The 27,851-nt window shown below is 41.6% G+C and overlaps 2 protein-coding genes across 4 annotated transcripts in view; one reads left to right on the top strand and one right to left on the bottom strand.

The window, feature by feature from the left end:
* The window catches only part of cenpp (centromere protein P), a 282,096-nt gene that overhangs the window by 201,288 nt on the left and 52,957 nt on the right, over positions 1-27,851 (bottom strand). The gene's annotated exons all lie outside the window — the stretch shown is intronic.
* Positions 153-27,128, top strand: ogna (osteoglycin, paralog a). The gene is made up of 6 exons (XM_078203342.1): positions 153-563; positions 9,291-9,405; positions 11,114-11,272; positions 14,626-14,828; positions 24,196-24,291; positions 25,937-27,128. The coding sequence occupies exons 1-6, from the start codon at positions 393-395 to the stop codon at positions 26,120-26,122; spliced, it is 930 nt and encodes a 309-aa protein (XP_078059468.1). The 5' UTR covers positions 153-392; the 3' UTR covers positions 26,123-27,128.

Here is a 27,851-nt window from a genome sequence, read left to right as displayed (position 1 = left end):
ATATTACTCTCGTGAGAAAAATAGATTTAAATCTGTAATAGTAATAAATAGTATGGGTTGATTTAAAAAAAGGTCCCTAATAGGACTAGAATGTTTATGTGCAAGAATTATTTTTAGCTATGATCTTAATGAGCTTTCTCTTGCTGCGTTATGAATTTGTCTACCAAGCTTTATAAGCTGTGACTGTTATTCCAACTGTAATTGAAAAAGGAGTTCAGGGGGTTAAGGCACATCACGCAGTCTCATTTTTCTGAAACTTCTGGCAGCAGCTGGTGAAAGCTTTAAATACCAATTTGACAGATTCTACGTCTGGGCTGCAAAGCACTGTTCTGTTCAGTATTTCAGCTTTTCAATTTTCCTTAGAACCTATTTTTCTTGGTCTTCAGTCCAAAATGAATTGTTTGTGTCCTATACTTTTTGCAGTTATGCTTGGAGAATTAGTATTCACAGCACCAGCTAATAAGGAAGATAAATTTCACATACATGATTTGGAAGTGGAATCTTTTGATGCAGACACAACTTACGAATATGAAGATGAGCCACAAGAAATAAAACAAGCAAAGGTAATGTGGTTTAACATTCTTCAGGCATCTACAAGATTTGAATCTATCTTATTAAAAAACTTACATTTAAATGTGAAATTAGTATGAGACAACACATGGAACAAAATACTGTATCTACAATAATTGTTTTAATGTTGTTAATCTTGCAGTAAATCAAACTAAATGCAATAAGATATATTATAGAATCTTAACATTACTGATAGTTAAAGACTGAGTTTGAGTTGCAAAATTGAATACAATTGCTTTAAAATTGTTTAATAATCTTTAGAAATAACCAGCTGCTTGTAAGTGTGAGTGATTTGAAGTTATAAAATGGTAAGTAATTAATTTGGCAGACCAACCTATGAGAAAGATCTGGAGATTAGGTACTATGATTATTATTGATTGGTATTCATGCATGTTACATTATACCTATATTTAATGCTCTGCTTATAGTAATTTCTCAAGTCCCATGCGCACAATAAGGTTCTAAAGTTGCTCAGGAATCTATATAATGAATATATATAAGCCACCACAATAATTGATCAGCTTTTGTTCAAAGGGATAAAGAATTTCAGCACATAACCTCTTCTAGGCTGAAACAATGTCTAAGTATTTTTGTTTTGTTGTTGTTTAAGTGACAATTAAATCCATTCTCAACGCATTAGTTAAAATGGAGCACAGTGGAACATATCAAAATGCAGCAGCTCAGACAGATAATAAATATTGCGAATCCTAAAAATTGACTTTTTAATTTGCTTCTTTCAAAAGATTAAAAAAGGTTTCAAAAACAGAATCTCAGACAATTAGATATTAATTTTAATATCATACTTAGCAACCTTACCTCTAGTCAACAAAGCCAACTAACTAAACACAGCCAATCTGCAGGTGGTGAAATAGCAGGGGACTACACGTGGTTTCAATAACATGTAGCGAGTGATAAACCGAAACTAGCAAGCTTCCTGGGTAACTTTTAAAGGCAAACCTCTCAAGGACAGATGGCATATCAGCAACGGCCTCAATCAGGATTGGTGACTTTCTGAATTATGATGCCCAATGATTGAGTGCAAGTGCTGTGTCACCTCCTTCACAACATTAAGTGCAGTTCATATAACAAATCTACAGTCAAGATACAAAAGTCTGAGGTCATGTACCAACCGACTCGAGAGCAGCTTCTTCGCTGCTGCCATCAGACTTTTGAATGGACCTACCTTGCATTAAGTTGATCTTTCTCAACACCCTAGCTATGACTGTAACACTACATTCTGCACTCTCTTGTTTCCTTCTCTATAAATGGTATGCTTTGTCTGTATAGCGCGCAAGAACAATACTTTTCACTGTATTCTAATACGTGACAATAATAAATCAAATCAAAAACCAATTGGCTGAAGGATCTGATGGAGACTCACCAAAGGTTATTGCTTTTGAATCATACAGGAGGCTTGCTAAATTTTATTTTCATGTTCTCTAATTCTGCATTCATAATCAACATTTAAAAACTAATAATATTTACATTATTTATTATTTTCAGTGCTTTGATAAACTTGATCACATCACACATATGTTCCTTACTCTTGGAAAGCCAATTCAGTTGGTCCAAAGACCCAAGTCTCAGACCCACATAATTTAAGCACAGAAACATCTCTATCTCAGTACAGATGTACCATACAAGTCTCCACCTATCTTACTTCATGTGCCGATCAACATATTTTCCTATTCCTTTTTCCCTCATGCACTTAGCTAGCTTTCTTAAATGCAGCTTTGCTATTCATCTTAGCTCTTCCATGTGGTAGCAAGTTTAACATTTTAATCATTCTTAAGATGAAGAAGTTTCGCTTGCATTCCTCACCAATTCAGTATCTACATTGAAATTCATTTTCCATTTACATGTCCATTATTTAAGTTTATTAACGTCCTTTCTCGTATTTTGAGCCATCTTCAGTGTTAATCAAAGCCTTTGATTTGGTGATTCATCCAGATCCTTCCAACGCACCAGTATTAACTTAAGGTGGAATGTCCAACACTACATGCTTTCGTTCAAATGCAACTACACCAATGAACTTTGGAAGGTTAAAATAAGTTGTTTCAATTTCCAGTCAAAGGCCTTTACCACAAATCATTTTATCTAGTAACTAGACATTCTTTTGTAAAGGTGCGAGAATCAAATACATCTCTCTTTGCTTGTAGGTCTCTTAACTGTGTCATCTGCACACCAAAATTAGTTTGCTATTCCCTAATTGACTCAGTTTTCCTGAATAATATAATTTGCATTACAACAATAGCATTTCAATCATTCGAAGATGGACAAATAAAAAGGTGGAGTGAAAGAAAAGGGGCGGGGAGGGAGAAATTAGAGATAGAAACAAAATAAGTCGTTGAATGCCAGTTTAAATTGAGCACTGATGTTGTGAATTGTCTATTGAAACCTGGGAAGTATTTAATGAGGAGGATTGAGTTAGTGGCAAATGAGAGGTACACCATTCTTTAGCTGGAGGATGTGCTAGTCATCCAAGATTGGATATCAAACAAGCAGTCTGACAGCATAAAGCTGTCATAAAGGGATATGGAACTGAGGCAGGTGGAATAAGTTGAGGTACAGAGTAGCAACAATCTAATTCAATGGTACTGCAGGTTTGAGGGTCTGAATGGCATACTCCTGTTTGTAAGAATATGGGGCCTTGGCTGAGCAAGCAGTAGAAAGCTTACCAGAGGACTTTTCTGGTAAGCTGAATATTGTTAGCTGATTATAAATTGGAATATGTTTTTCCACCCGTTGAGATCTAATTTACTAATGTGCGTTTTGTCTAGGTTGAATTTCAATATTCCCAGAAAGGTCTGAATTCATTCCCTTCAATCTTCTATTAAAGTTTCCGCTTAATATTTCAATGTTATATTTAATGCTCCTTTTCCCCATGCTCCAGCAGTAGCCCTTTGCACTCATGGGATGTCTGATGCTTTACTTTTGGTGTTGGCACCATCTCTGCCACTTCTCAAATAATTTTAACATGCCAAATGCTCCTCAATCATCTATACCCTAAAGAATACAAGTTTATGTATCCCTCAGTTAATTGGCTTGATGGTTATTTAGAGATGGCTGTTAGGCCTGTCCTCCAAGGTTCATTAATAAGCTGGTCAATCAACATCCTGAGGATCTGGCTGACAAGTAGAGTGACTGAGCTTGCCTTGGAATGAACAACCGCCTTTCTCCAGGTATGTCTTCGAGCCAAAGCTAAGGGAACTAAATATTGCAAATGATGGAAAGTTGACCGAAAAACAAAAATACTGGAAATACTCAACAGGTCTGGCAGCATCTGTAAAAAGAGAAAAACAGAGTTAACGTTTCAGATCGACATCCTCTTATCAGAGCCCAGCAAGTTCTGACAATGGGTCATCAATCTAAAAAGTTAACTCTGTGGCCATGATCTTACCAGCTTGCTGTGCTGGTCGATTGGTGTGGTGAGCCAGTAAGATTGCATGTGAGGCCAGAAATTGGATTCACAACCGGTTTGGTGCTGCACGCATAATTCAGGGTCCTGTTCTACTGGTTTGCATATTAATGTCATGATTTACATGACATTAGCACGTTCCACATTGCCACTTATGGCTTCACTGACGCTTACCACATCGCTGGCATAACCTCACGCTGGTGAGATTCAGTACTGGTCTCCACCAGCGGTGATGGCCACACCGGGGATCACAGAAGCCACTGAAGCCCCTGGGTGGCCAGACAGTGTTCATAAGGCAGTGCCAGCCTGGCAGTGGCCAACTGGCACTCCCCGAGCCACTGACACCCTAGCAATGCCCAGTTGGGCACCATAAATTTTCAGGGGCAGTGCCGGGGGAGTGGCTTAGGTTGGGTGGGCCTGAGCGGAGGGGGAGTATGCACAATGACAGGGGCTTATGCAGGAGGTGGGGAGAGGTAGCTCCGAAGGGAGGAGGACTATGCAAGAGAGATGGGGGGTGTGATCCACCAGGGAACTCTACGGGCAGGTTCTGATGCTCCGATGCTAGTAACCCGTGTTGGTGTGGGGGAGAACATGCACCAATGATGTTGGTAGGGGGAGGGGGTGGAAAGGGGCGGAAGAGGATGGGAGGAGCTCTTGAACTTCACCGAGAGATCGGTATGCCCTGCTTCCCCGGTGAAATCATAGAAATCATAGAAACCCTACAGTACAGAAAGAGGCCATTCGGCCCATCGAGTCTGCACCGACCACAATCCCACCCAGGCCCTACCCCCCTATCCCTACATATTTACCCACTAATCCCGCTAACCTACGCATCTCAGGACACTAAGGGCAATTTTTAGCATGGCCAATCAACCCAACCCACACATCTTTGGACTGTGGGAGGAAACCCGGAGCACCTGGAGGAAACCCACGCAGACACGAGGAGAATGTGCAAACTCCACACAGACAGTGACCCAAGCCGGGAATCGAACCCAGGTCCCTGGAGCTGCAAAGCAGCAGTGCTAACCACTGTGCTACCTATGCTGTCCTGTCCTGTCCTATGCTACCTGTGCTGAGTTTAGGCTCCGCCCCCACCAAGCAGTTGGAATCTCACAGCTGTTAAAATATCTGTGTGGTAAGATATAAGTGCCAAACTCGCCCAAAAAATAGGTGTGAAACCAGCCAATTACCGCCGTATCAGTCTTGATCTTTAGTAAAGTGATGGAAGGGGTTATCAACAAAGCTATCAAGCGGCTCTTGTCTGGCAAAAACCTGCTTACTGATGCTCAGTTTGGGTTCTGCCATGGCTACAGCTCTTGACCTCATTACAGCCTTGGTTCAAACATGAACAACAGAGCTGAACTCCAGAGGTGAGGTGAGTGTGACTGCGCTTGACATCAAGGCCGCATTTGGCCAAGTATGGCATCAAGGAGCCCAGGTAAAACTGGAGTCAATCGAAATCAGGGAGAAAATCTTTGTTGGTTGGAATCATACCTAGCACAAAGGAAGATGGCTGCGGTTGTTGGAGGTCAGTCATTTCAGCTCCAGATCATCACTGAAGAAGTTCTCAGGATAGTGTCTTTCCGCCCAACCATGAACTGCTTCATCAATTACCTTCCTTCCATCATAAGGTCGGAAATGAGGATGTTCAGTGACGACTCAGATACTAAAACAGTCCATATCCAAATGCAAATAGACCTGGACTATATCCAGGCTTTAGCTGGCAAATGGCAAGTAACAATGGCTACCACCAACAATAGAGGACCTAGCTGTCGCACTTTAACATTCAATGGCATTATCATGACTGAATCTGCCACAACATCAACATCCTGAGGATTACCATTGACCAGAAACTGAACTGGACTAGCCATAGGTATACTATGGTTACAAGAGCAGGTCAGAGGCCAGAAGTTCTGCACCTCCTGATTCTCCAAAGCCGGTCCACAATGTACAAGGCACAAATCAGGTGTGTGCTGGAATATTCTCCCCTTGCCTGGATGAATGCAGCTCAAGAGGCTTGACACCATCTGGAATGAAGCAACTTGCTTGATTGACATCCCACAAACATTCTGATGCACGGTAGCAGTAGTGTGTACCATCCACAAGATGCATTGCACGAACTCACCAAGGCTCATTAAACATCACCTTCCAACCCACAACCACTGCCATCTAGAAGATACAGGAGAGCACCACCACCTGCCAATATCCCTCCAAGCCACACACCATCCTAACTTGGAAATATATCGCCACCTCCTCTAAGGCAATTAGGGATGGGCAATGAATTTTGGCCTAGCCAGCAAAGCCCACATCCCTTTAATTAATAAAAAAGTCATAAAATTGATACAAATAATTTACAGTGTTCATACATTAGAAATCGCAAGATACAGATATCTTAGATCAATGCACACATTGTAATATTTGTCATAATGCCAAGAAGATGTAGAATCAGTGATTCTACATCCCTTTCTCACCCATGCAGCAAAATGCCTAGGTAATATCAGTTGTCTTCATTTCTTTACATTCAGAAAATTTGATTTGAGGACTGGATGGCCTGTACTTGATTAGTGAATTGAAGATGTAGGAATGGCATTCTGTCTAACTCAAAGTGCTTAATTGCAACATTGTAATGGGCAGAACTTGTTTCACATCGTTTTAATTCTATTATTCTGGTAGATCTATTGGATCATTGTAGTTTTGGTATCGCTGCAAGTACCATTGCAGGCTATTATATCTCAGTACCAGAGTCCATTGCCATCACCGACTGAGTATAACAATTTCACCTGTTATCTGCTCCACCTTACTGAATATGCAGAGTCTCTCTAAGAGTGAAGTGAAATCAGAAAATTCTGGAAATACACAATAGATCTGGCACCGTGTGTGGAAGGAGAGAAACAGGCTGCAATCTTACCAAAACAATTCTAGTGCTGGACGAGCGTGAAAATGGGAGAGAATCGCACCCATTTTTTTGGCAAGCTCCCATATACTATCTTATGGCACTTAGAAAAAAAAGATTCCAAACGTGATTCTCGCCAGTAAGGGGAGCAGACAGAGCCAACTCATGCAGGGAAGCCGGCTGCAGACTTTTAGAGGGTGCTATTGCACATGTACCCTGATCTCCCAGTGCACTATGTACAAGAATACATATTGTACAGAAATCTGTCACTCCCTCCAACCCCCCAACGTCGCCTCCACTCCACGCCGCCCAGATCGTGTCCCCTCCGGCCAATCACTACCCATGATTCCCCCCGAGCTGTTCACCACCCCTGATGCCCTCCCCTTAATTGTCACTCCCATTCACCGCCCTGCCCTTCTGGTCCCGCCCCTTGGTGGTGCTTGCAGGGCAGTGCCAGGATACCCAGTGGGAACTGCCAAAGTGCAGGGCTGGTTGTGCCAGGATGTCGGACTGATAGTACCAGGGTGCCCTGTGGGCACTGCCAGAGTCCCAGGTTGGCAGTGCAAAGTTGACACTGTCCAAAGGGCATTGTCCGCCCCTACCCTCGACCACCTGGTGGGGTGGTGGGGTGGGCGGGGGGGGGGGGGGGGGGGGGGGGGTGGGGGAGGACTTCAATGACCTCCAGTTTTACCAGTGAGGCCATGATATCAGGTCCCCATTGACTAGGGATAATACAAATCCTCGATGGTGAAGAACTCCATCAGCGAGGTCGTTAAGGCAAGTGAACCCAGACAATTGCTTCCCTATTGCTCACTATTAACATTAAAATGGAGTCATTTTTATTAAAATCAGCCTCACGCCCTTCCCGGGCATGAAGCTGGTTTTGCTGGCAGAACAAGGCTGGTTTTGTGCCTCTCGTGCAATCTTACCAGCTCGCCGCGCCACGATTGATCGATCGATCAGCCTGACAATGGCACTCTTAGAGCTCAGCAGCCAGCCTCAGAGGCGAGCTGAAGCTCCGCCCACCCCCACTGGTGAGAATCGCATGATGACTCCTGTTATGCACAGAGTGCCACAAATTTGCGTTCCTTACTCACTGAAAAAACCGGCATGAAAACTTACTGTTTTCTTGCTTTTTAGCACTTAAAAATCTCTGCAGACTCTGTAGTATTGCTAGATCTAAAGCTTGGAGATTATTTTTCACTATTGTGCTTCTCATCCCAAAGCATGATACAAATTACCTAACATTATTAGAGGAGGCTAGATAATGTGCTTTGTTATTTTATTTGTCAGTGAACAAGACGGCACACAGACATTGAGATGGGAAAGTCAGGGGCAAACTAAGATGTAATCTCAGCCTCATTGAATAGACTCATGAAAGTCGCAATGATGCTGTAACCCAGGCAAGTTTTTTTCTCCATCTTGTACAAAGGAGGAGGATTATATTTGGAAGAGAGAAAGCAATTACCTGATTAGTTAGCTAATGGAAAGAAAATGAGATTGTTACACTGAATAATTGCTGGCTTCATCCAATGGCAGAACTGAGGTCATAATCTCTGCTACAGAAAAACATTAACCAAATCATTGAATCCCTACAGTGCAGAAGGAAGCCATTCGGCCCATCAAATCGGAACTGACTCTCCAACAGAGAATCTTAACCAGACCACATCCCTGTAACCCCATATATTTGCCCCACTAAAAAAAGTTAAAAATTTAAAGTTTTATTTATTAGTCACAAGTAAGGTTTACATTAACACTGCAATGAAGTTACTGTGAAATTCCCCTAGTTGCCACACTCCAGCGCCTGTTTGGGTCAATGCACCTAACTAGCACGTCTTTCAGACTGTGGGAGGAAACCGGAACACTTGGAGGAAGCCCACGCAGACACAGGGAGAACGTGCAAACTCCACACATGCAGTGACCCAAGCTGGGAATCGAACCCGGGTTCCTGGCGCTGTGAGGCAGCAGTGCTAACCACTGTGCCACCCTATACGTGCCGCGTAATTACCCTAACCTATACATTTTGGGACACTTGGGGACAATTTAGATAGCCAATCAACTTAACCTGCACATCTTTGGACTGTGGGAGGAAACTGGAGCACCTGGAGGAAACCCACGCAGACACAGGGAGAACATTCAAGCTCCACATAGACAGTCACCCAAGGCTGGAATTGAACCCGGCAGACACCCAAGGCCAGAATTGAACCCAGGTCCCTGGTGCTGTGAGGCAGCATTGCTTAATCACTGTGCCACCGCGCTGCCCTCTTGTGAAGTGAAATGTGAAGTTTACACTAGTAGGAATTTATTGTGGTGCTTAAGGTGAAATCTGCATGTAGTTTGTTATTGGTCTAAATGTATACAGGGGAAAAACAAATTTGATCCAAAAAAAATGTATTTTTTTGTTGAAAGCTAGAAGAAGAGACCATCCCCATGTTTGTTCATGCCGACACAAATCATGAAATAGAACATGTACGCTATATCAGGTCCCCAACACCAGAACCTGAATCAGAGGATCCACCTATTGGTTAGTACTAACTCATTTTCTCTTCCATTTCTCTATGTATAGCTGTTTCATTTAAATGGTACAACTTTATTGCTTCCTACAAAAGGTCATAGCAGAAAATTAGATGATACAGTTTAAACTCCCAATTAAAAACCCCCAGTTTAAACTGCAATGGGAAATAAAGAAAATAAAAAACTAAAACTACATTTCCTCACATTCCAAAAACGATGCCCATTACATTCTGGTAATTCTAGTATTAGATGTTTGGATGGACTTTTCTGGTGAATATCATTGCTAACTGCACAACTTCTATTGTTCAATTCTGCTTGCACAAGTGTGAAATTTTTATTTAAGTTGTTGATTAGGATAAAGTTACATTCACAATTGTTTAAAAAGAAACAAATTCCTACAACTGGCTCAACAGCTTGGTGCAGTTTGAATTAATCTTTCATGTATATTTTGGATTTGGTTCGGATTTGTTTTCCAATAAACAGACACTTTTCATTCAGTCTCAAAGGCAAAGTAAACTTCACTAGTCGATCAGTGTGATGAGCCGGTTTCATATCCTCCCAGCCCAGTTTTGCTGATGAGAATGGCTTAGCACCCTTTTTGGGTGCGAAGCATATTAATATAAAACTAAGGTAAGTTAAAAGTACTTACCTGCTCCCGTACAGCATCTTCTGGCCTCATGGCTGCTTCCTCCCTCACTAACGGGACATCATGCTAATGAGCATGAATACTTCTCTGCATTAGCAGGGACCAGGTGCCATGACCACGCCGGGGGACCGGGGGCCAAGAAGCCCGCAGATGGTCGGGCGCATGGCCGGGTAGTACACATCGGGCAGTGCCCACCTAGCAGTCCCCAGCTGTCACACTGGCAGTGTCTGGTTGGCACTCCGGCAGTGCCCAGTTAGGCACCATAAGTGTGTCTGGGTAGTCAAGGGGGTGGGGCTATGACAGGGGGATATGCACAATGACGGGGAGCTTTATGTAGGGGGGAAACTTTGCAAGAGGGGATGGTATGCAAGGAGGAACTCTGCGGGGGAGGAGTGTCATGAAGGGGAGGCCTATGCAAGGGAGGGTTGGTTGGCAAGGGGGAGCTCTGCAAGGGGAAATTTGTGCAATAGGGGGGTATGCAAGGGGGGGGTCATGCATGGGGGCTACGCAAGGGGAGGAGTTGTGCAGAAGGGGCTATGCAAGGGGTTTTGTTTTGGGAAGATTCTGCTCTTTATCTTTTAAAACAACTCTGAAATCAGAAAGAGCCCAGAAATGCGATAATATCCCATGTATCCGGTATGGGAACTGATTTCAAACCCTAGCCACACATACAATTCCATAACTGTTTTCTTTGGAAAGTGCAATTTTCTTTTATTATACCAACAATGATAAAAATCCATTATTCACCCAATATCAATTTTGCAGATTGGTTTGCTCAATTTCAAAATATATGCATTCAAAAGACTATGGCATTGCAAGTGTGCTAAAATATTGGTTGATTACTAGCCTGTTGACTGTGGTAGTTGTAGCAATCTTTCTTATATTCTTTGATGCTAAACAGACCTGAGAAAATGACTGTGGCTGCAGTTAAAGAATCCATGAGCACAAACATCAGAGAGAATCTGGAAGCAGACACAGACCTCATAGATAATGTGTCAAACAGGTTATTTATATGAACAATAATGCATTAAAGTGATCAAAGTTCTACTAATGTAATTTTTCTGTATTTCAGACATGCCAACTTGCCTTTTATGTGTTTGTCTAACTGGTTCTGTGTATTGTGATGAGACCAACACTGAAGAAATTCCAATGTTGCCTAAAGAAACATCATACCTTTACGCACGGTTCAACCAGATTAAAAAGGTCACTGTAAAAGATTTTGCTGATTTCCGTGAGTACATTGTTATTTGCTGTAACTGGATAGTAGAGATATCAACACCATAGAAGATAACCAGGATTGGTGGCATAGTGGACAGTGAAGAAGGTTACCTCGGATTGCAACGGGATCTTAATCAATTGGGCCAGTGGGCTGACGAATGGCAGATGGAGTTTAATTTAGATAAATGCGAGGTGATGCATTTTGGTAGATTGAACCAGGGCAGAACTTACTCAGTTAATGGCAGGGCGTTGGGGAGAGTTGCAGAACGAAGAGATCTAGGGGTACATAGCTCTTTGAAAGTGGAGTCACAGGTGGACAGAGTGGTGAAGAAAGCATTCAGCATGTTTGGTTTCATTGGTCAGAACATTGAATACAGGACTTGTACAACTTCAACAAGACGTCCCAAGACATTGGTAAGGCTACACTTGGAATACTGTGCACAGTTCTGGTGCATGAAAGAATATTATTAAACTAGAAAGAGTGCAGGAAAGATTTACTAGGATGCTACCGGGACTTGATGGATTGAGTTATAAGGAGGGGCTGGATAGACTGGGACTGGGACTTTTTTCCCTCAAGTGTAGAAGGCTGAGGGGTGATCTTATAGAGGTCTATAAAATAATGAGGGGCATAGATCAGCTTTATAGTCAATATCTTTTCCCAAAGGTAGGGGAGTCTAAAACTAGAGGGCATCGGTTTAAGGTGAGGAGAGAGATATAAAAGTGTCCTGAGGGGCAATTGTTTCACACAGAAGGTGGTGATGTCTGGAACAAGCTGCCAGAAGTAGTAGAGGCGGGTACAACTTTGTCTTTTAAAAAGCATTTAGACAGTTATATGGGTAAGATGAGTATAGAGAGATATGGGCCAAATGCAGGAAATTGGGACTAGCTTCGGGTTTTTAAAAAAAGGGCGGCATGGACAAGTCGGGCTGAAGGGCCTGTTTCCATGCTGTAAACCTCTATGACTCTATAAGTATTCAACAAATTTTGCTAAGAAAATCACATTTGTTTAACTCTATAATAATTTTATAAATGCTTATCGTTGTTGACACACAATCAGTTACGCAAATAAGAAAGGGATACTAATGAGACCAAACGTTAGAGGTTTTTCACTGATTATTAATGAGCTCTTAAGGTAGCTCTTTGGATTCCTGTAACATATATATTGGTTACATTAGAAACCGGAAATTAAATCAGAAAGGAGAAAAGGAATTTTTTTTTTCACCTAAGATTATGGCTGAGATCATGGAACATTGTAAAGCTCAGGGAGAATCCACTTACATTTTTTCCACTGACTTCCATATTGCTTCTGATCTGGTGCCTCAAAAAAAGCAGGAAGCTGATTTAGTACATGATAGAAGTTTGGAAATTATTCAGGAAATGCGTCCCAGCTCCAACTTCCAAACAGGAATAGGTGGAGCAACTCACTAAATCAATATATATTTTTTTTAGAGTGATGGGACAAGGTTGTTTATAGTTATCTGTAATTCAATGGTCTCAACCGTTTCTCCCCTGGTTGGGCTCTTTCCTACTAGTGGTTTGCCGGCTTGGCCTTTATGAGGAAGAAAGAAAAGAATGTGAACAGAGGGGATGAAGAGGAGGTTGGGTGAAATGCATGTCTCATGTGTGTTGTGAGCCCTCCCCAGAAAGGTCAGAGGTTGGAGTGTGAGCAACAGATGGAATGACGATGTAAAGTGTCTGTGAGAAATGAATGTTGAGATGTGTTCCCCACTAATGGATGAATGTGATCCGTGAAGAGAGTAGCCATTTGAGTACATGACATCATGATGAGAATTTGATTCAGGGGGGTGTTAAGAAATGAATTACCCTGACCGAGCAGATGAGATCATTCATCCTCTTCCTGCACTGGATGGCGCTTCAGGCATGGTTGTCAACCATGCCGACTCCTTGGGTGACAGCCTTCCAGGATAGAGAGGTGAAGTTGCAGAGCTTCCTCAACCCATCGCTGAGATATAGGATGTTCTTGTGGGCCTGGACACCTCAGATCAAAACCTCAAGGGTCTGGTGACTGAAACAGGGTGCAGCCTTCCTTTTTGGGTTACTCACCTATTCTTTCTGGCTTAATGCCATCTCTGAAGGTCTTGTGAAAACAGGTGAGCTGGAGAGAATAAAATGTCTTTGCTGGATTGGCATTTAAATATGGTGCTGGTACCTTCAAACCTGCCAGCTGATGGACAAATCAGTTTCCAGCCCACCAGGTCAATCAGCCTAATACACACCTGTGCATAATCAATGAACTTCCAAGTGTGAAATTGGGCACCAGTTCCAGGCATTCTGGCTAGCGAGCAGGGCACTGCCAGAACTGCCCAACACCATTCTTACTCTCATAAATAGAAATTTCCGCCTTAGGAATAAGGTGCTTACTGCTCATCCCCAGATAATATTGTAACCCAATGCCCTAATGATCCTGGCTGGACATCTATTCTCTGTAATGGTAAAGCTGTGTCATTCTGACAAGTTAAACTTAAGCAGGGTCCTTAAAAGCAGTTAGGAGTTCCTGAGCTCTGGTTATCATCAATCTGTGCCAAAGCTCTCTGGACTGAAATAAATGAAATGTGCCCATACAGCCAGAATGTATATTCTCTATATTAGTCAAACAGACATTCTACTTGTGTTCATTTCTAAGCTCAGGAAAAAAAGGGATTATGCTAAAGAAAAAGAGAACTAAATGTGATGATGGTGTGTTACAGTTCCCTCAGAGTCTAAGTTGCAGCAACAACATATGCTTTTACATGCATGCTGTAGTCTGGAGTTATGAATAGTGATGGTAGAGGTTCAAACATCCTTTCCCTTATGTGGCTGACCAGGAATCAGTCCTTTGGCATGTGCTGGAAGGATTTGCATATTGTTTGGTCATCTAAGGGCGACACGGTGGCACAGTAGTTAGCACTGCTGCCTCACAGCACCAGGGACCCGGGTTCAATTCCGGCCTCGAGTAACTGTCTGCATGGAGCTTGCACATTCTCCCCGTGTCTGGGTGGGTTTCCTCTCACGGTCCAAAGATGTGCAAGTTCGGTTGATTGGCCATGCTAAATTGCCTCTTACTGGAGGGGGACTAGCTCGGATAAATACATGGGGTTATGGGAATAGGATCTAGATGGGTTTGAGGTCGGTGCAGATTTAGTGGGCTAAATAGCCTCCTTCTGCACTGTAGGATTTTATGGTTCTATCTTCATTGGTCAATAAAGTCCTGGAGTGGGACTTGAAACTGGAGCTTTGGCTTCAGAGGCAAGGATGTTCCTCACTGCATCTTATATTGTGGAAGAAGCTTACTTTTAAGGAAAATATTCATACTAAGTAAATAGTAAAACTGGTTGATAAATTGTCTTTGTTTGATCCTAAATAAAGCAACTCTGAAGAGGATCGATCTTACTGGAAACCTGATTACCGAAATAGAAGATAAAGCCTTCTCACAACTTCCAAACCTGGAGCACCTGTCACTTTCTGAAAACAAGCTGGTCCGTCTGCCTGCCTTACCTCCAAAACTCAGAACTCTAGATGCACATCACAACCGTATTAAAAGCAATGGAATCAAACGCAACGCTTTTAAGGTAATCTTTTAATAACATGGCAATGGATCCAATTTCATTCTTCTATTCAAGTTAATAAAACTATTTTAAGGCAATATCTTAAAGCTATTATAGCACAAAAGGAGGCATCAAGTCAAGCCAACTCTCTGCAGAGCAAACCAGTTACTCTCATTCATATCCCCTTGGCCATGCATGTTTATTGCTTTCAAATGCCTATCCAATTTCCACCTGAATCATCAATCCACTTAATTAACTCCATTTCCATCACCCTCAGACCATCAGCTTATGGGAACAGTTCCCTACCTTATTTAATCTCTCATAATTGTGCACACATCTATAAAATCTCTCCATACTCTTGTTTGCCCCAAGGAGCACAACCTCAGCTTCTCCAACCTAACCTTATAACTAAAATCCTTCATGCCAGGAACTATTTTGGGAAATCTCTGCATCCTCTCACTCTCATATCCTTTCTCAAATGCAGTGATAAAAATTGGGTGCATAACCAGAGCTTTATAATGGTTCAGTCTACGTTGCCTGATTTTATGCTCTTAGGAATCCCAAGCTCCATGCACTCTCTGAATACATCCTGCCATCTTCAAGGATCTGTGCTGTTACAGACCAGAGGAGAAATAAACTGAAACGATCAACTCCCTTCCCTTACTGTGTGTAATCAAAGTGGTTGTTTTGGAAAGTTAGAGTGCATGCTTCTAAGCTCTCTTTTGCGTTTAGTTCATTTAAAAAAACAGTAGCAGATTTTCATAGGTTTAAAAATAATTATTTAATCACACACACACACCTCAAAAAGTCCCACCTTTTGTGTCTGCCTTGTTTACATATTTGCTTACACGAGCTATATACTTTGTACACTGCATCCCCTACCATATGAACAATGTTTGCTTATCTGCATTTTCCCCATCTCTCCTATTTCCTCAAGAACATAAGAACATAAGAACTAGGAGCAGGAGTAGGCCATCTGGCCCCTTGAGCCTGCTCCACCATTCAATAAGATCATGGCTGATCTTTTCGTGGACTCAGCTCCACTTACCCGCCCGCTCATCATAACCTTTAATTCTTTTACTGTTCAAAGATTTATCTATCCTTGTCTTAAAAACATTCAATGAGGGAGCCTCAACTGCTTCACTGGGCAGGGAATTCCAGATTCACAACCCTTTGCGTGAGGAAGTTCCTCCTCAACTCCATCCTAAATCTGCTCCCACTTATTTTGAGGCCATGCCCCCTAGTTCTAGTTTCACCCGCCAGTGGAAACAACTTCCCTGCTTCTATCTTATCTATTCCCTTCATAATCTTGTATGTTTCTATAAGATCTCCCCTCATTCTTCTGAATTCCAATGAGTACAGCCCCAGTCTACTCAGTCTCTTCTTATAAGCCAACCCTTTCAACTCCAGAATCAACCTAGTGAATCTCCTCTACACCCCCTCCAGTGCCAGTATATCCTTTCTCAAGTAAGGAGACCAAAACTCTACACAGTACTCCAGGTGTGGCCTCACCAGCACCTTATACAGCTGCAACATAATGTCACTGTTTTTAAACTCCATCCCTCGAGCAATGAAGGACAAAATTCCATTTGCTTTCTTTATTACCTGCTGCACCTGCAAACCAATTCCTTGCGATTCTTGCACAAGGACACCCAGGTCCCTCTGCACAGCAGCATGCTGCAATTTTTTACCATTTAAATAATAGTCCATTTTGCTGTTATTCCTACCAAAATGGATGACCTCACATTTACCAACATTGTACTCCATCTGCCAGACCCTCGCCTACTCACTTGGACTATGTATATCTCTTTGCAGACTTTCAGCGTCCTCTGCACACTTTGCTCTGCCACTCATCTTAGTGTCATCTGCGAATTATGACACACTACACTTGATCCCCAACTCCAAATCATCTATGTAAATCGTAAACAATTGTGGTCGCAACACTGATCCCTGAGGCACACCGCTAGTCATTGCTCACTAAACAGAAAAAAAACCATTTACCCCCACTCTTTGCTTTCTGTTAGTTAACCAATCCTCTATCCATGCTAATACATTTCCCGTAACACAGTGCACCTTTATCTTATGCAGCAGTCTTTGGTGCGGCGCCTTGTCAAATGCCTTCTGGAAATCCAGATGCACCACATTCACAGGTTCCCCATTGTCCGCTGTGCATGTAATGTTCTCAAAGAATTCCACCAAATTAGTCAAACATGACCTGCCCTTCATGAACCCTGCTGCGTCTAACCAATGGGACAATTTATATCCAGATGTCTCGCTATTTCTTCCTTGATGATAGATTCAAGCATTTTCCCTACTACAGAAGTTAAGCTAACCGGCCTATAAGTTACCTGCTTTTTATCTACCTCCTTTTTTAAACAGTGGCATCACATTTGCTGTTTTCCAATCTGCGGGAACCACCCCAGAGTCCAGCGAATTTTGGTAAATTACCACTAGTGCATTTGCTATTTCCCCCGCCATCTCTTTCAGTACCCTGGGATGCATTCCATCAGGGCCAGGAAACTTGTCTACCTTTAGCCCCATTAGCTTGCCCAACACTACCTCTTTCGTGATAATGATAGGTTCTAGGTCCTCACCTACCATAGCCTTCCTGTCATCAATTTTTGGCATGCTATTTGTGTCTTCCACTGTGAAGACCGACACTAAATACCTGTTCAATGCCTCAACCATTTTCTCATTTCCAGTTATTACAAGCCCCATCTCATCCTCTAAACGACCAATTCAGCCACTGTTTTTTGTTTTATATATTTGTAGAAACTTTTGCTATCTGTTTTTATATTCTGAGCTGATTTACTCTCATAATCCATCTTACTTTTCTTTATAGCTTTTTTCGTGGCTTTCTGTTGACCTTTAAAGATTTCCCAATCCTCTAGTTTCCCACTAATCTTTGCCACTTTGTATGCATTTTCTTTCAATTTGATACCCTCTATTATTTCCTTAGATATCCATGGCTGATTATCTCTTTTTTTACCATCCTTCCTTTTCACTGGTATATACTTTTGCTGAGCACTGTGAAAGATCGCTTTGAAAGTCCTCCACTGTTCCTCAATTGTTCCACCATAAAAGTTTTGCTCCCAGTCTACCTTAGCCAACTCCTCCCTCATCCCATTGTAGTTCCCTTTGTTTAAGCACAAGACACTGGTATTGGATTTTACCTTCTCACGCTCCATCTGTATTTTAAATTCAACCATACTGTGATCGTTTCTTCCGAGGGGATCCCTTACTATAAGATCATTAATTATTCCTGTCTCATTACTATAAGATCATTAATTATTCCTGTCTCATTACACAGGACCACCCTCATAAGTTCCATTACATACAGTTCAAGGAAGCTATCACAGATACATTCTACAAACTCCTCCAGGCTACCTTGACCGACCTGGTTTGACCAATTGATATGTAGATTAAAATCCCCCATGATAATTGCTGTACCATTTTTACATGCATCAGTTATTTCTTTGTTTATTTCTCGCCCCACCATGATGTTATTATTTGGTGGCCGATAGATTACGCCTATCAGTGACTTTTTCTCCTTACTATTTCTTATTTCCACCCAAATGGATTCAACTTTTTTTTCCCGTAGAATCTATATCATCTCTCACTACCGCCCTGATGTCACCCTTAAATATCAGAGCTACACCACCTTCCTGCCAGTCCCTCCGAACAGTCTGATACCCCTGCATATTTAACTCCCAGTCGTGACCATCCTGCAACCATATCTCTGTAATGGCCACCAAATCATACTCATTTGCAATGATTTGTGCTGTCAACTCATTTATCTTGTTTCGAATGCTACGAGCATTCAGGTAAAGTGCCCTTAAGCTAGTTTTTGTACCTTCTTTTTGAATTCTAACACTTCCATTAATAACATCTCCCGAGTTCTCCTTCCTTTTAACTTTTTTCCTGATTTTTGATGTAGTTGGAACCTTCTCCCCATATTTTGTCCATGCTCCCTCCTTCTTGGACTCCTTACATAGGTTCCCATCCCCCTGGCAGGAGAAGTCAATCATGATTGAACAGAGACCTTGACATGTGTCAGCAGGAAAATGGTATTGAAGTCTCTGGAAGCAGATTCCTTCCAATCATTCTAGCCTTGGATATTTAATTCTCTTTTTTAAAGTACCTTTCCAACAGGGATGAGAAGTGATATCTGGAATTGCTGCAACTGGGGTGCAGCCTGAGTGGAGATTAACCTGGAAATCTCTTCGTCCAGAGCTGCAATAACAGTTCTGTTCAATTTTGAAATGTACACAGATTTTGTGTACATTGTGATTTTGTTTGCCAGTTTTGATAGGATTCTTTTTTATCTTACACGAGGACTATCTCTTTTTAAAATTTTCAAGACATGTCAATATTGCTCCGAAGTCTCCCGTTTGGGTACTATACCACAATTTGCTGTTGAGTAACTGCACAAATCAATGTTGCCCTTGCATTGCTGGAACCTAGCTAATTGACTCCCATTAAAAAGCAGGCTCATCATTCATGATTTCACCATCATGTGGGCACGTAACTCCCACTAGCAGCTGGACTCTACTGTGTTAAAATCTTACATCAAAGCTACTCGACTTCCCGTTGTCACAATTTGGCAATAATGGTGTCAATCAAAATTATGAACACAGACTAAAAGCTAACACTTAAATGTGCCATCAAGTGTACAAAGACTTGAATACACCAATATGACAATCAACATGGTCTTGAATACTATACATCAGAATCATTTCAGGTGAGCAATGGCAACATATACCCAATTTTTTGTTCACCAATCCATTTCAAAGATACAAATGCCATCATTTCATTCAGTTTATCAATACATCAGCAGGATAGGGTTCTGTACGTATCCCACTGCTGACTTCTCCCGAGTATGGCGAGTCATAATGCAGCAGTTCATGTGGCCTATCATAATCTGTGCACAATACCATACCCCACATGCATTACAGGAGCCTTTTACTCGATAAACATGCAACAAGAAAGTGATCAATAGTGCAGAATACTACAGATATATTCTTTTAGCAAGTGCAGACAAAAATCTCTTGTGCTCTAGTGATTAAGAGAGGAACTACATTTACTGTTACCTTTGATTCCACAAAGAGCAGAGCTATGCATAATAAAGTTCACACAAGGGCCAAAATGATCATGATGCATAAAATAAGAATCTTGAATCAGCATTTCAAAAATGTGTGGTAAAATGATCAGGCGGTTGGGGAACAGGGGTGGTGGGGGAAGGTGATTTGCATTATAATACAAATACTACAGGGTTACTCCTTCCTTCTGTGCAACTTCACCTTTTAAGAAGGATTGACCATGGAGCAAGAATGGGTATGGAGAAATACTGGTATGTTACTGGACTAGTAATCCAGAGACCTAGAATAATGATAAAGAGAGGGGTGTTCAAATCCCACCACAGCACTGGGAAATATGAAATCAATTCATGAAATAAATCTGGAATAAAAAGTTAGTATCAGTAAAGATGACCATGAAAATATCAAATTGTCATAAAGTTCTATCTAGTTCACTAATGTTCTTCAAGGAAGGGAGACTTCTGTCCTTACATTGTCTGTGTGTTTTGTGATTCACATTACAAGAATAATGTGATTGACTCTTAACTTCTCTCTGAAATAGCTTGGTAAGCTGCTCCGTAGTATTTAATGTGGGCAATAAAAAAGGCCTTCCCAAAAATTCCGTGATTGACATTTAAAAAATCACCAGTGTACGAAGAATTATTTAGTGAGTATTTTTCAGCCTGGTTCCTCTCTCCTCCTGCACATTTGAATCTATTATATAGAATACACAACTCTAATCTTGTGTTTTTATTAGTTCAAGGTTGGCAGTATGAGTGTCGACAGTGCCTTTCCCTGACTTCCATTTCCTAAATATACCATGGGACACTCAACTGTTTTTCAAAGATACACTATTTGCAAGAATTCCTTGGAGGCTGGATGAATTGATTTCTTCACCAGCCTGCTGGGATTTCCATAGGGCACATTCAGTCCTATTCTGGCAGCCTGGCCTTGTATTCCTTCTTTGCACCTATTGTTTGATAAAGTTCCCCACGGTCGGCTTATGAAGAAAGTAAGGATGTGTGGGATAGAGGGAAGTTTGGCTGATTGGATAGGTAACTGGCTAACTAACAGAAGACAGAGGGTGGTGGTGGATGGAAAATTTTCAGACTGGAAACCGGTTACCAGCGGAGTGCCACAGGGATCAGTGCTTGGTCCTCTGCTATTTGTCATTTTTATAAATGACTTGGAGGAGGGGGCTGAAGGGTGGATCAGCAAATTTGCTGATGACACCAAGATTGGTGGAGTAGTGGATGAGGTGGAGGGCTGTTGTAGGCTGCAAAGAGATATAGATAGGATGCAGAGCTGGGCTGAAAAATGGCAAATGGAGTTTAACCCTGACAAATGCGAGGTGATTCATTTTGGTAGGACAAATTTAAATGTGGATTACAGGGTCAAAGGTAGGGCTCTGAAGAATGTGGAGGAACAGAGAGATCTTGGGGTTCATATCCATAGATCTCTGAAGGTTGCCACTCAAGTGGATAGAGCCGTGAAGAAGGCCTATAGTGTGTTGGCGTTCATTAACAGGGGGTTTGAGTTTAAGAGCCGTGGGGTTATGCTGCAACTGTACAGGACCTTGGTGAGACCACATTTGGAATATTGTGTGCAGTTCTGGTCACCTCACTACAAGAAGGATGTGGAGACACTGGAGAGAGTGCAAAGGAGATTTACCAGGATGCTGCCTGGTTTGGAGGGTAGGTCTTATGAGGAAAGGTTGAGGGAACTTGGGCTTTTCTCTTTGGAGCGGAGGAGGTTGAGAGGAGACTTGATAGAGGTTTATAAGTTGATGAGGGGGATAGATAGAGTGAACGTTCAAAGACTATTTCCTCGGGTGAATGGAGCGGTAACTAGGGGGCATAACCATAGGGTTCATGGTGGGAGATATAGGAAGGATGTCCGAGGTAGGTTCTTTACGCAGAGAGTGGTTGGGGTGTGGAATGGACTGCCTGCAGGGATAGTGGAATCAGAAACTTTAGGAACATTTAAGAAGCTATTGGATAGGCACATGGAGTACTTCGGGATGATAGTGAGGAAATAGCTTGATCTGGGTTTCAGACAAAGCTCGGCACAACATCGTGGGCCGAAGGGCCTGTTCTGTGCTGTACTGTTCTATGTTCTATTGTCAGCTGTGCAGAAGTACTTGATGGTTTAAGTATGACATCATCATGAGAACTGAACAACCAATTCTGAAAATTACAGATTGCCACAAAAAAGTTATCCTATTGAGCATAGAATTGTGCATATCTAGAAGATTTGGTTCAAGATTATATCTATTCTTCAAGAAAGCTGAAGCCTATGTTATTGGGGAGGTGATGACCTAGTGGTATTGTCACTCGACTATTAATCCAGAAATCAGCTAAGGTTCTGGGGACCCACATTCGAATCCTACCATGGCAGATGGTGGAATTTGAATTCAATAAAAATAAATCTGGAATTAAGGATCTACTGATGACCATGAAACCACTGTCGATTGTCAGAAAACCCATCTGGTTCATTAATGTCCTTCAGGGAAGGACCTGGTCTGGTCTCCATGTGACTCCAGAGCCACAACAATATGGTTGACTCTCAACTACCTCCAAGGGCAACTAGGGAGGGGGAATAAATGCTGGCCAGTCAGTGATACCCATGTCCCATGAATGAATTAAAAGAAAACACAGAATTTAGTTTTAAGTATAGACAAAAAGGCAAGGAGGCCAAGCCAGCAAAAGTCACATCATTTATTGGAGGAGATATTCAAACTGTGCCCAAATCTCAGTGGTCTCCCTTGTTGATGCCACTGATTGGCATTGCCATATAAACCATAAAAATTGCATTTCTTTTAGCATCATCCCTGCTAGTTCTTCAAAAGAATCTATTTGATGCATCAAGCACAACCTCTCCCTCTACTACAGACACACAGTAGCAGTAGTGTGTACAAGATGCATTGCAGAAACTCACCAAGGCTCTTTAGGCAACAGCTTCCAATCCACAACCACTACCAACTAGAAGAACAAAGGCAGCAGATGCAAGGGAGCACCACCACCTGCAAGTTTCCCTCAAAGTCGCTCACCATTCTGACTTGGAACTATATCACTGTTGCTTTAGTAAACTCCCTTTCTAACAGCATTGTGGGTGTACCTACACCACAGGGATTGCAACGTTTCAAGAAGACAGCTCATCACCACCAAGTGTATATTTGCCAGCGATGGTTCACCAAAGTGATTCCTGGGATTGCAGGATTGTCATATAAAGAGAGTTTGGGTCAACTGGGCTTGTATTGACTGGAACTTAGAAGAATGCGAGGGGATCTAACTGAAGCGCATAAAATTCTGACAAGGCTGGAGACTGGATGCAGGGATGTTGTTTCTCTGGCTGGAGATTCTAGAACAAAGAGTCACAGTCTCAGGATGCAAAATAGCCCAGTTAGGACTGGGACTACCAGTTAGGACTATGCTTCCCAAGGGTCATTAGGGATGGGCAATGAATGCTGGCCAAGCCAGCCAAGTGCACATTCATTAATACATTTTTAAACATCTGGTTGGTGGGCGCAATGGGCCAGGAGACATCAGTGGGGGGCCTGTAGTAGGACTCGCGAACGGCGTTCAGCCGATCGCGCATTTCCCAGGCAATGTTTTAAAACATAATCAGCCTCGCGCCGATGTCGGTATTGAAATGCCAATTTCAATATGATTAGCAAGCTCAGGATAGTAGGCTCTGGGCTCGTTGGTGTGTTCCCCCCTGCCGGGTAGGTTCCTACCAGCGGGGCCTATTGGGGGCCCAATTGGTGGTGGTGGTGGGGGGGGAGGGCGCACTCTGTAAGGGGATCGGTGGAGGAGGGAGGGAGGGGTGATCAGGGCTGCACATGGGGTGTGGTTTGGGAAGCTGGCTTTTGGGAGGCCGGCGATGGGGGAGGAGGCCAGTGCACATGTGTCTATCTCCCCACTGACAGATCAGTGCATGCGCAGTGGTCCACTCAGCTCTCTGCTGCTGGCCTCCCCAGCGGGGATAGGCCCCATCCCCTGATTTTTAACATGATTCATGCTGGTGCATTTTAAACTCCTACTGAAAAAAAACAGCTTGATTTACTCCAGTTTTCGCACAAATTTGACACTTAGAATTCTTTTGGGAGAATCGCCCTCCATATTTTTCCCATGACCGGGTGCAAACCTCTTAGCAGCCAGTGAAAAACAACATTATAAATGCCTTGGCAATATTCATTTATTCCAGCTTCTCAAACTTAGAATGCTCTGGAGAGTAGCATAACAAGAAATCATTTGATTTTACCATTCAGAAACATGTAGAAAACAAAACTGAGGAGAATATTGATTTTGTTACAGAACTTGGCTAGACTTGAATTCGTCTACCTAGGATTTAATCGGCTGGACAAAGTACCTGCCAACCTGCCTGACACCATCCGTGTACTTCAGTTACAGGTCAGTTGTACAATAAATAATTAAATTGAAGGAAAATTTGTCATCAGTGCTACTTTCCTTATGGATATTTTTATTTTGTGAAGTTTACTCCTAAATATGAAACAAAAGGAGAAATGAAAAAGAGAATCATTGAAATTTTAGCTACAGCTTCTTTATTCCTTTGTTTCCCAACAGATCTGCCGACATAATTGTTCTCTCATTGCCCTGACAAATGAGTGCTTGTAATACATGGGGCCCTAGTTTTGCAGACAGAAAGAACATGTACACATATTTCACTTGTTTCAGCTAACTAAAATAATTGATAGCTATTTGCTGACTCATTCCTCAGGACATTGCCTTGACCAATTAGGCTCAAGTGGCTTGGTTTAAATTTCAAACAATGCATGGCAGTGAACTGTCAGTCACTGTCAACTGGACCATTTTCCATGGCAACACCTCTGCCAATCAGAGCCACTTGCAAAACCAATCAGCACTCTCTTCTTATATAAATTGTTGTTTTCCTCTTATATTGGTATTGTTGCAAAGTGTCCTGATGTGTGCAAGATGAAAAAGCTTTGACATGTCTCTTTTTTTGGTAATGTTCAAGTCCACCACTATCTATGGCTAAATCTAAATGTCTTAACTGTAAATAGTATCAAATAATCTGCAATTATGTGTGAATATTAAATACACTTTACATACAACCATGTATTAAAAATCTACTGTAAATCGTTTTTAAAAAATATATATAAATATTTCCAGTTACATTATCAAAGCAAGATATTGTAATGATATATGTGTACAGAAAAATAATCTAAAAACAGAAGTTCTGAATTATACATTGTAAATGACAATTTTGTAAAAAAATAAGTAAATTGCACTGGATGTCAGGACAATGGTACAGAACAAGACCAAGGATTGGGTCATTGAAAGATTTTGAGATCACGATTGAAAATATTGACTAGAACAGTGGCTCAGGCTCCATACAAAGACAGAATCTGCGCCTTGAGTTTAGGTTTGTCATGTCCAGGCAGGGAAGTTACTGTCACATTTTGAGTGGGCAACAGGGAGGCAACTCCAAGTAAACTTGAAGCTTGGAATGTAACCAGGCTTCTTTGGTATAGGGATGCAAAATAAGGCAAAAGGTGAGCAAACCTGGACTTCTGGTAAAGTCTGTAGGAAATAAGGCAGCTCTGTGTTGACTCAGACTAAAATGCAGACGAGGTTGGTTACAAATTCAGACCAGGAGCAGATCAAGCATACATACAAACATTGTTTTATGGTAGTTTAATGTGATTAGTCTAGTATGCGCATACAATTAAGTGACAGGGCAGGTTTGAGAGCAAATGTGGTGGATTGGCTATGGTAAATACGTGAGGTTACGGGGATGGGGGTGAGTGTGGGGGGAGCCTGGATAAGATGCTCTTTCGAAGAGTCAGTGCTGATTCAATGGGCTGAAAGGCCTCCTTCTGCACTGTAGGGATTCTATGGATGTAGCACTGTTTGTTTGAATAACATGAGTTGAACTAATGGCGAAAGCTGTCGAAGAGTAGGCTACAAATTTTAGTATTTGTAAAAGATCAAGCAATTAATGTGATTACAGAAATACTAAATCATCTCAAATGACAAATTTAACATTTATTGTAACCCTTTTTCCACATTCCAGCATAATAATATATCTGCGATTACGGATAATACATTCTGCAAGCCCCAAGACTCCAGTTATATCCGTGATCATCTGAATGAAATTCGGCTCGAAGATAATCCTATCAATTTGGCAGAATATCCAAACAGTTACATCTGCTTGCGAAGACTTCCCATTGGAAAACCATATTTTGGGAGAATATATTAATCCAAAAATAGTTAAGCACCAATCAGAAATTAATAAGTGGTTGTGAGAGAACATTTGAAGTATATTCTCATTCATTGTTGTATCACAGTACTCATAAGCTTTATTATACTTATGTCATACTAGCACTTTTACATTTAATAACATATTGTGTTATCTCAACAGAACATTATTCCCAAGTAACACCATTGGCTTTATTTCATGCTAGAGAAACTCAATTAATATGCTGCTTCAAATATATTACACACTTTATGTTCTAATCTATGTTTATTTTCGCTTAATTAAAGTTACACATATTATCTCTTGATTTGCAATGTAATATTTTGTTGAACTACATTTAATTCTTTCAAGATAACATATAGTTTTATATATGTGCTTCGCCTTAACATAATAATTTCACCGTAATGCAGCAGCCACAAACTTTCCCTTCATGATTCCATTTCAAATACAAGTTTTTACAAAAATATAGTTTGTGTATCTACAATTTTAAATAAATGGAAGATATGAAATCAACCATGTAGCTGAGGAAACATTAAACTGTAATTATAGCCTTGACCACCTATTGTTCCATTTATCACTTTCCCAAACCTATTTCCACTCTCATTCTATGGTTTGCAATATGTCAACCTTCATAAATATTCCATAACACATAGAAACTATGAACTGTATGTCTGAGTAGAGCTACAATTTTAATTCTGTATTATGTCATGTTTAGTCAATTTACAATGTTGAGGAAACTTCTCATTGCAATTTGGAAGAACCAGCTCTTTGACCCTGTCCCTTCAGAAAAAGATGCAACAACATTGAGAAAGAGAAAAGACGGTTTGAAAGATAACTAAATTCTAAATATCTGTACATACGTGAAGCATTCACTGGCATTGTGGTCAGGACTCTTCTCTGTTTTCAAATTTTTAATACTTAATTGATTGTAACATTGTATAACAACTTACATTTATATAGCGCTTCTAACATAATAAAGCGTTCCAAGGTGCTTCACAGGAGCATTATCAAACAAAATATGACTTCGAACCAGAAAACGTGATGTTAAAATCAAGGATGTTCAAGCCCAAATCAGAGGTATGCAGATACCTTGGAGAATTGTAGGGCTGAAGGAGATCAGGGATAACGAGGAGAAGACAATGGTAGGATTTGAAAAAAGGATGATGGCTTGAAGATGAAGGGCCAGATAGTCTAACAAAATGCCGGTAACAGTGACAGAACATCACACATATTTTGATCGTGTGTCTGCACGTCTAAACTAGGTGATTCTGCTGAATGCATGTGCGATTGGAGGAAGAGAATTTCCACCTGATCAGTTTGTGAATTCAATGACTTTTTAACACCCAGAATAGTCTTAAGTTAGCAGCGCAAGTGATTAACATTATTTATTAGTGTCACAAGTAGGCTTACATTAACACTGCAATGAAGTTACTGTGAAAATCCCCTAGTCGCCACACTCCTGCGTCTGTTCTGTGGGAGAATTTAGCACAGCCTAACTGCACATCTTTCGCGCTGTGGGAGGAAACCGGAGCACTGGGAGGAAACCCACGTGGATACGGGGAGAATGTGCAGACTCTGCACAGACAGTGACCCAAGCCTGGAATTGAACCCAGGTCCCTGGCACTGTGAGTCAGCCGTGCCAACCACTGTGCCACCATGCTGCCCCCAGTGATTAAGTCTTCAAGTGCTGAAGTCTTCAAACATCGACACAAAAGATATTTTTTAGATAATA

Source organism: Mustelus asterias, chromosome 3, assembly GCF_964213995.1.
Source record: "Mustelus asterias chromosome 3, sMusAst1.hap1.1, whole genome shotgun sequence".
NCBI classification, from domain to species: Eukaryota; Metazoa; Chordata; class Chondrichthyes; order Carcharhiniformes; family Triakidae; genus Mustelus; species Mustelus asterias.
Note: the sequence above shows the minus strand (reverse complement) of the source record. Positions and strands in the feature narration are given on the sequence as shown.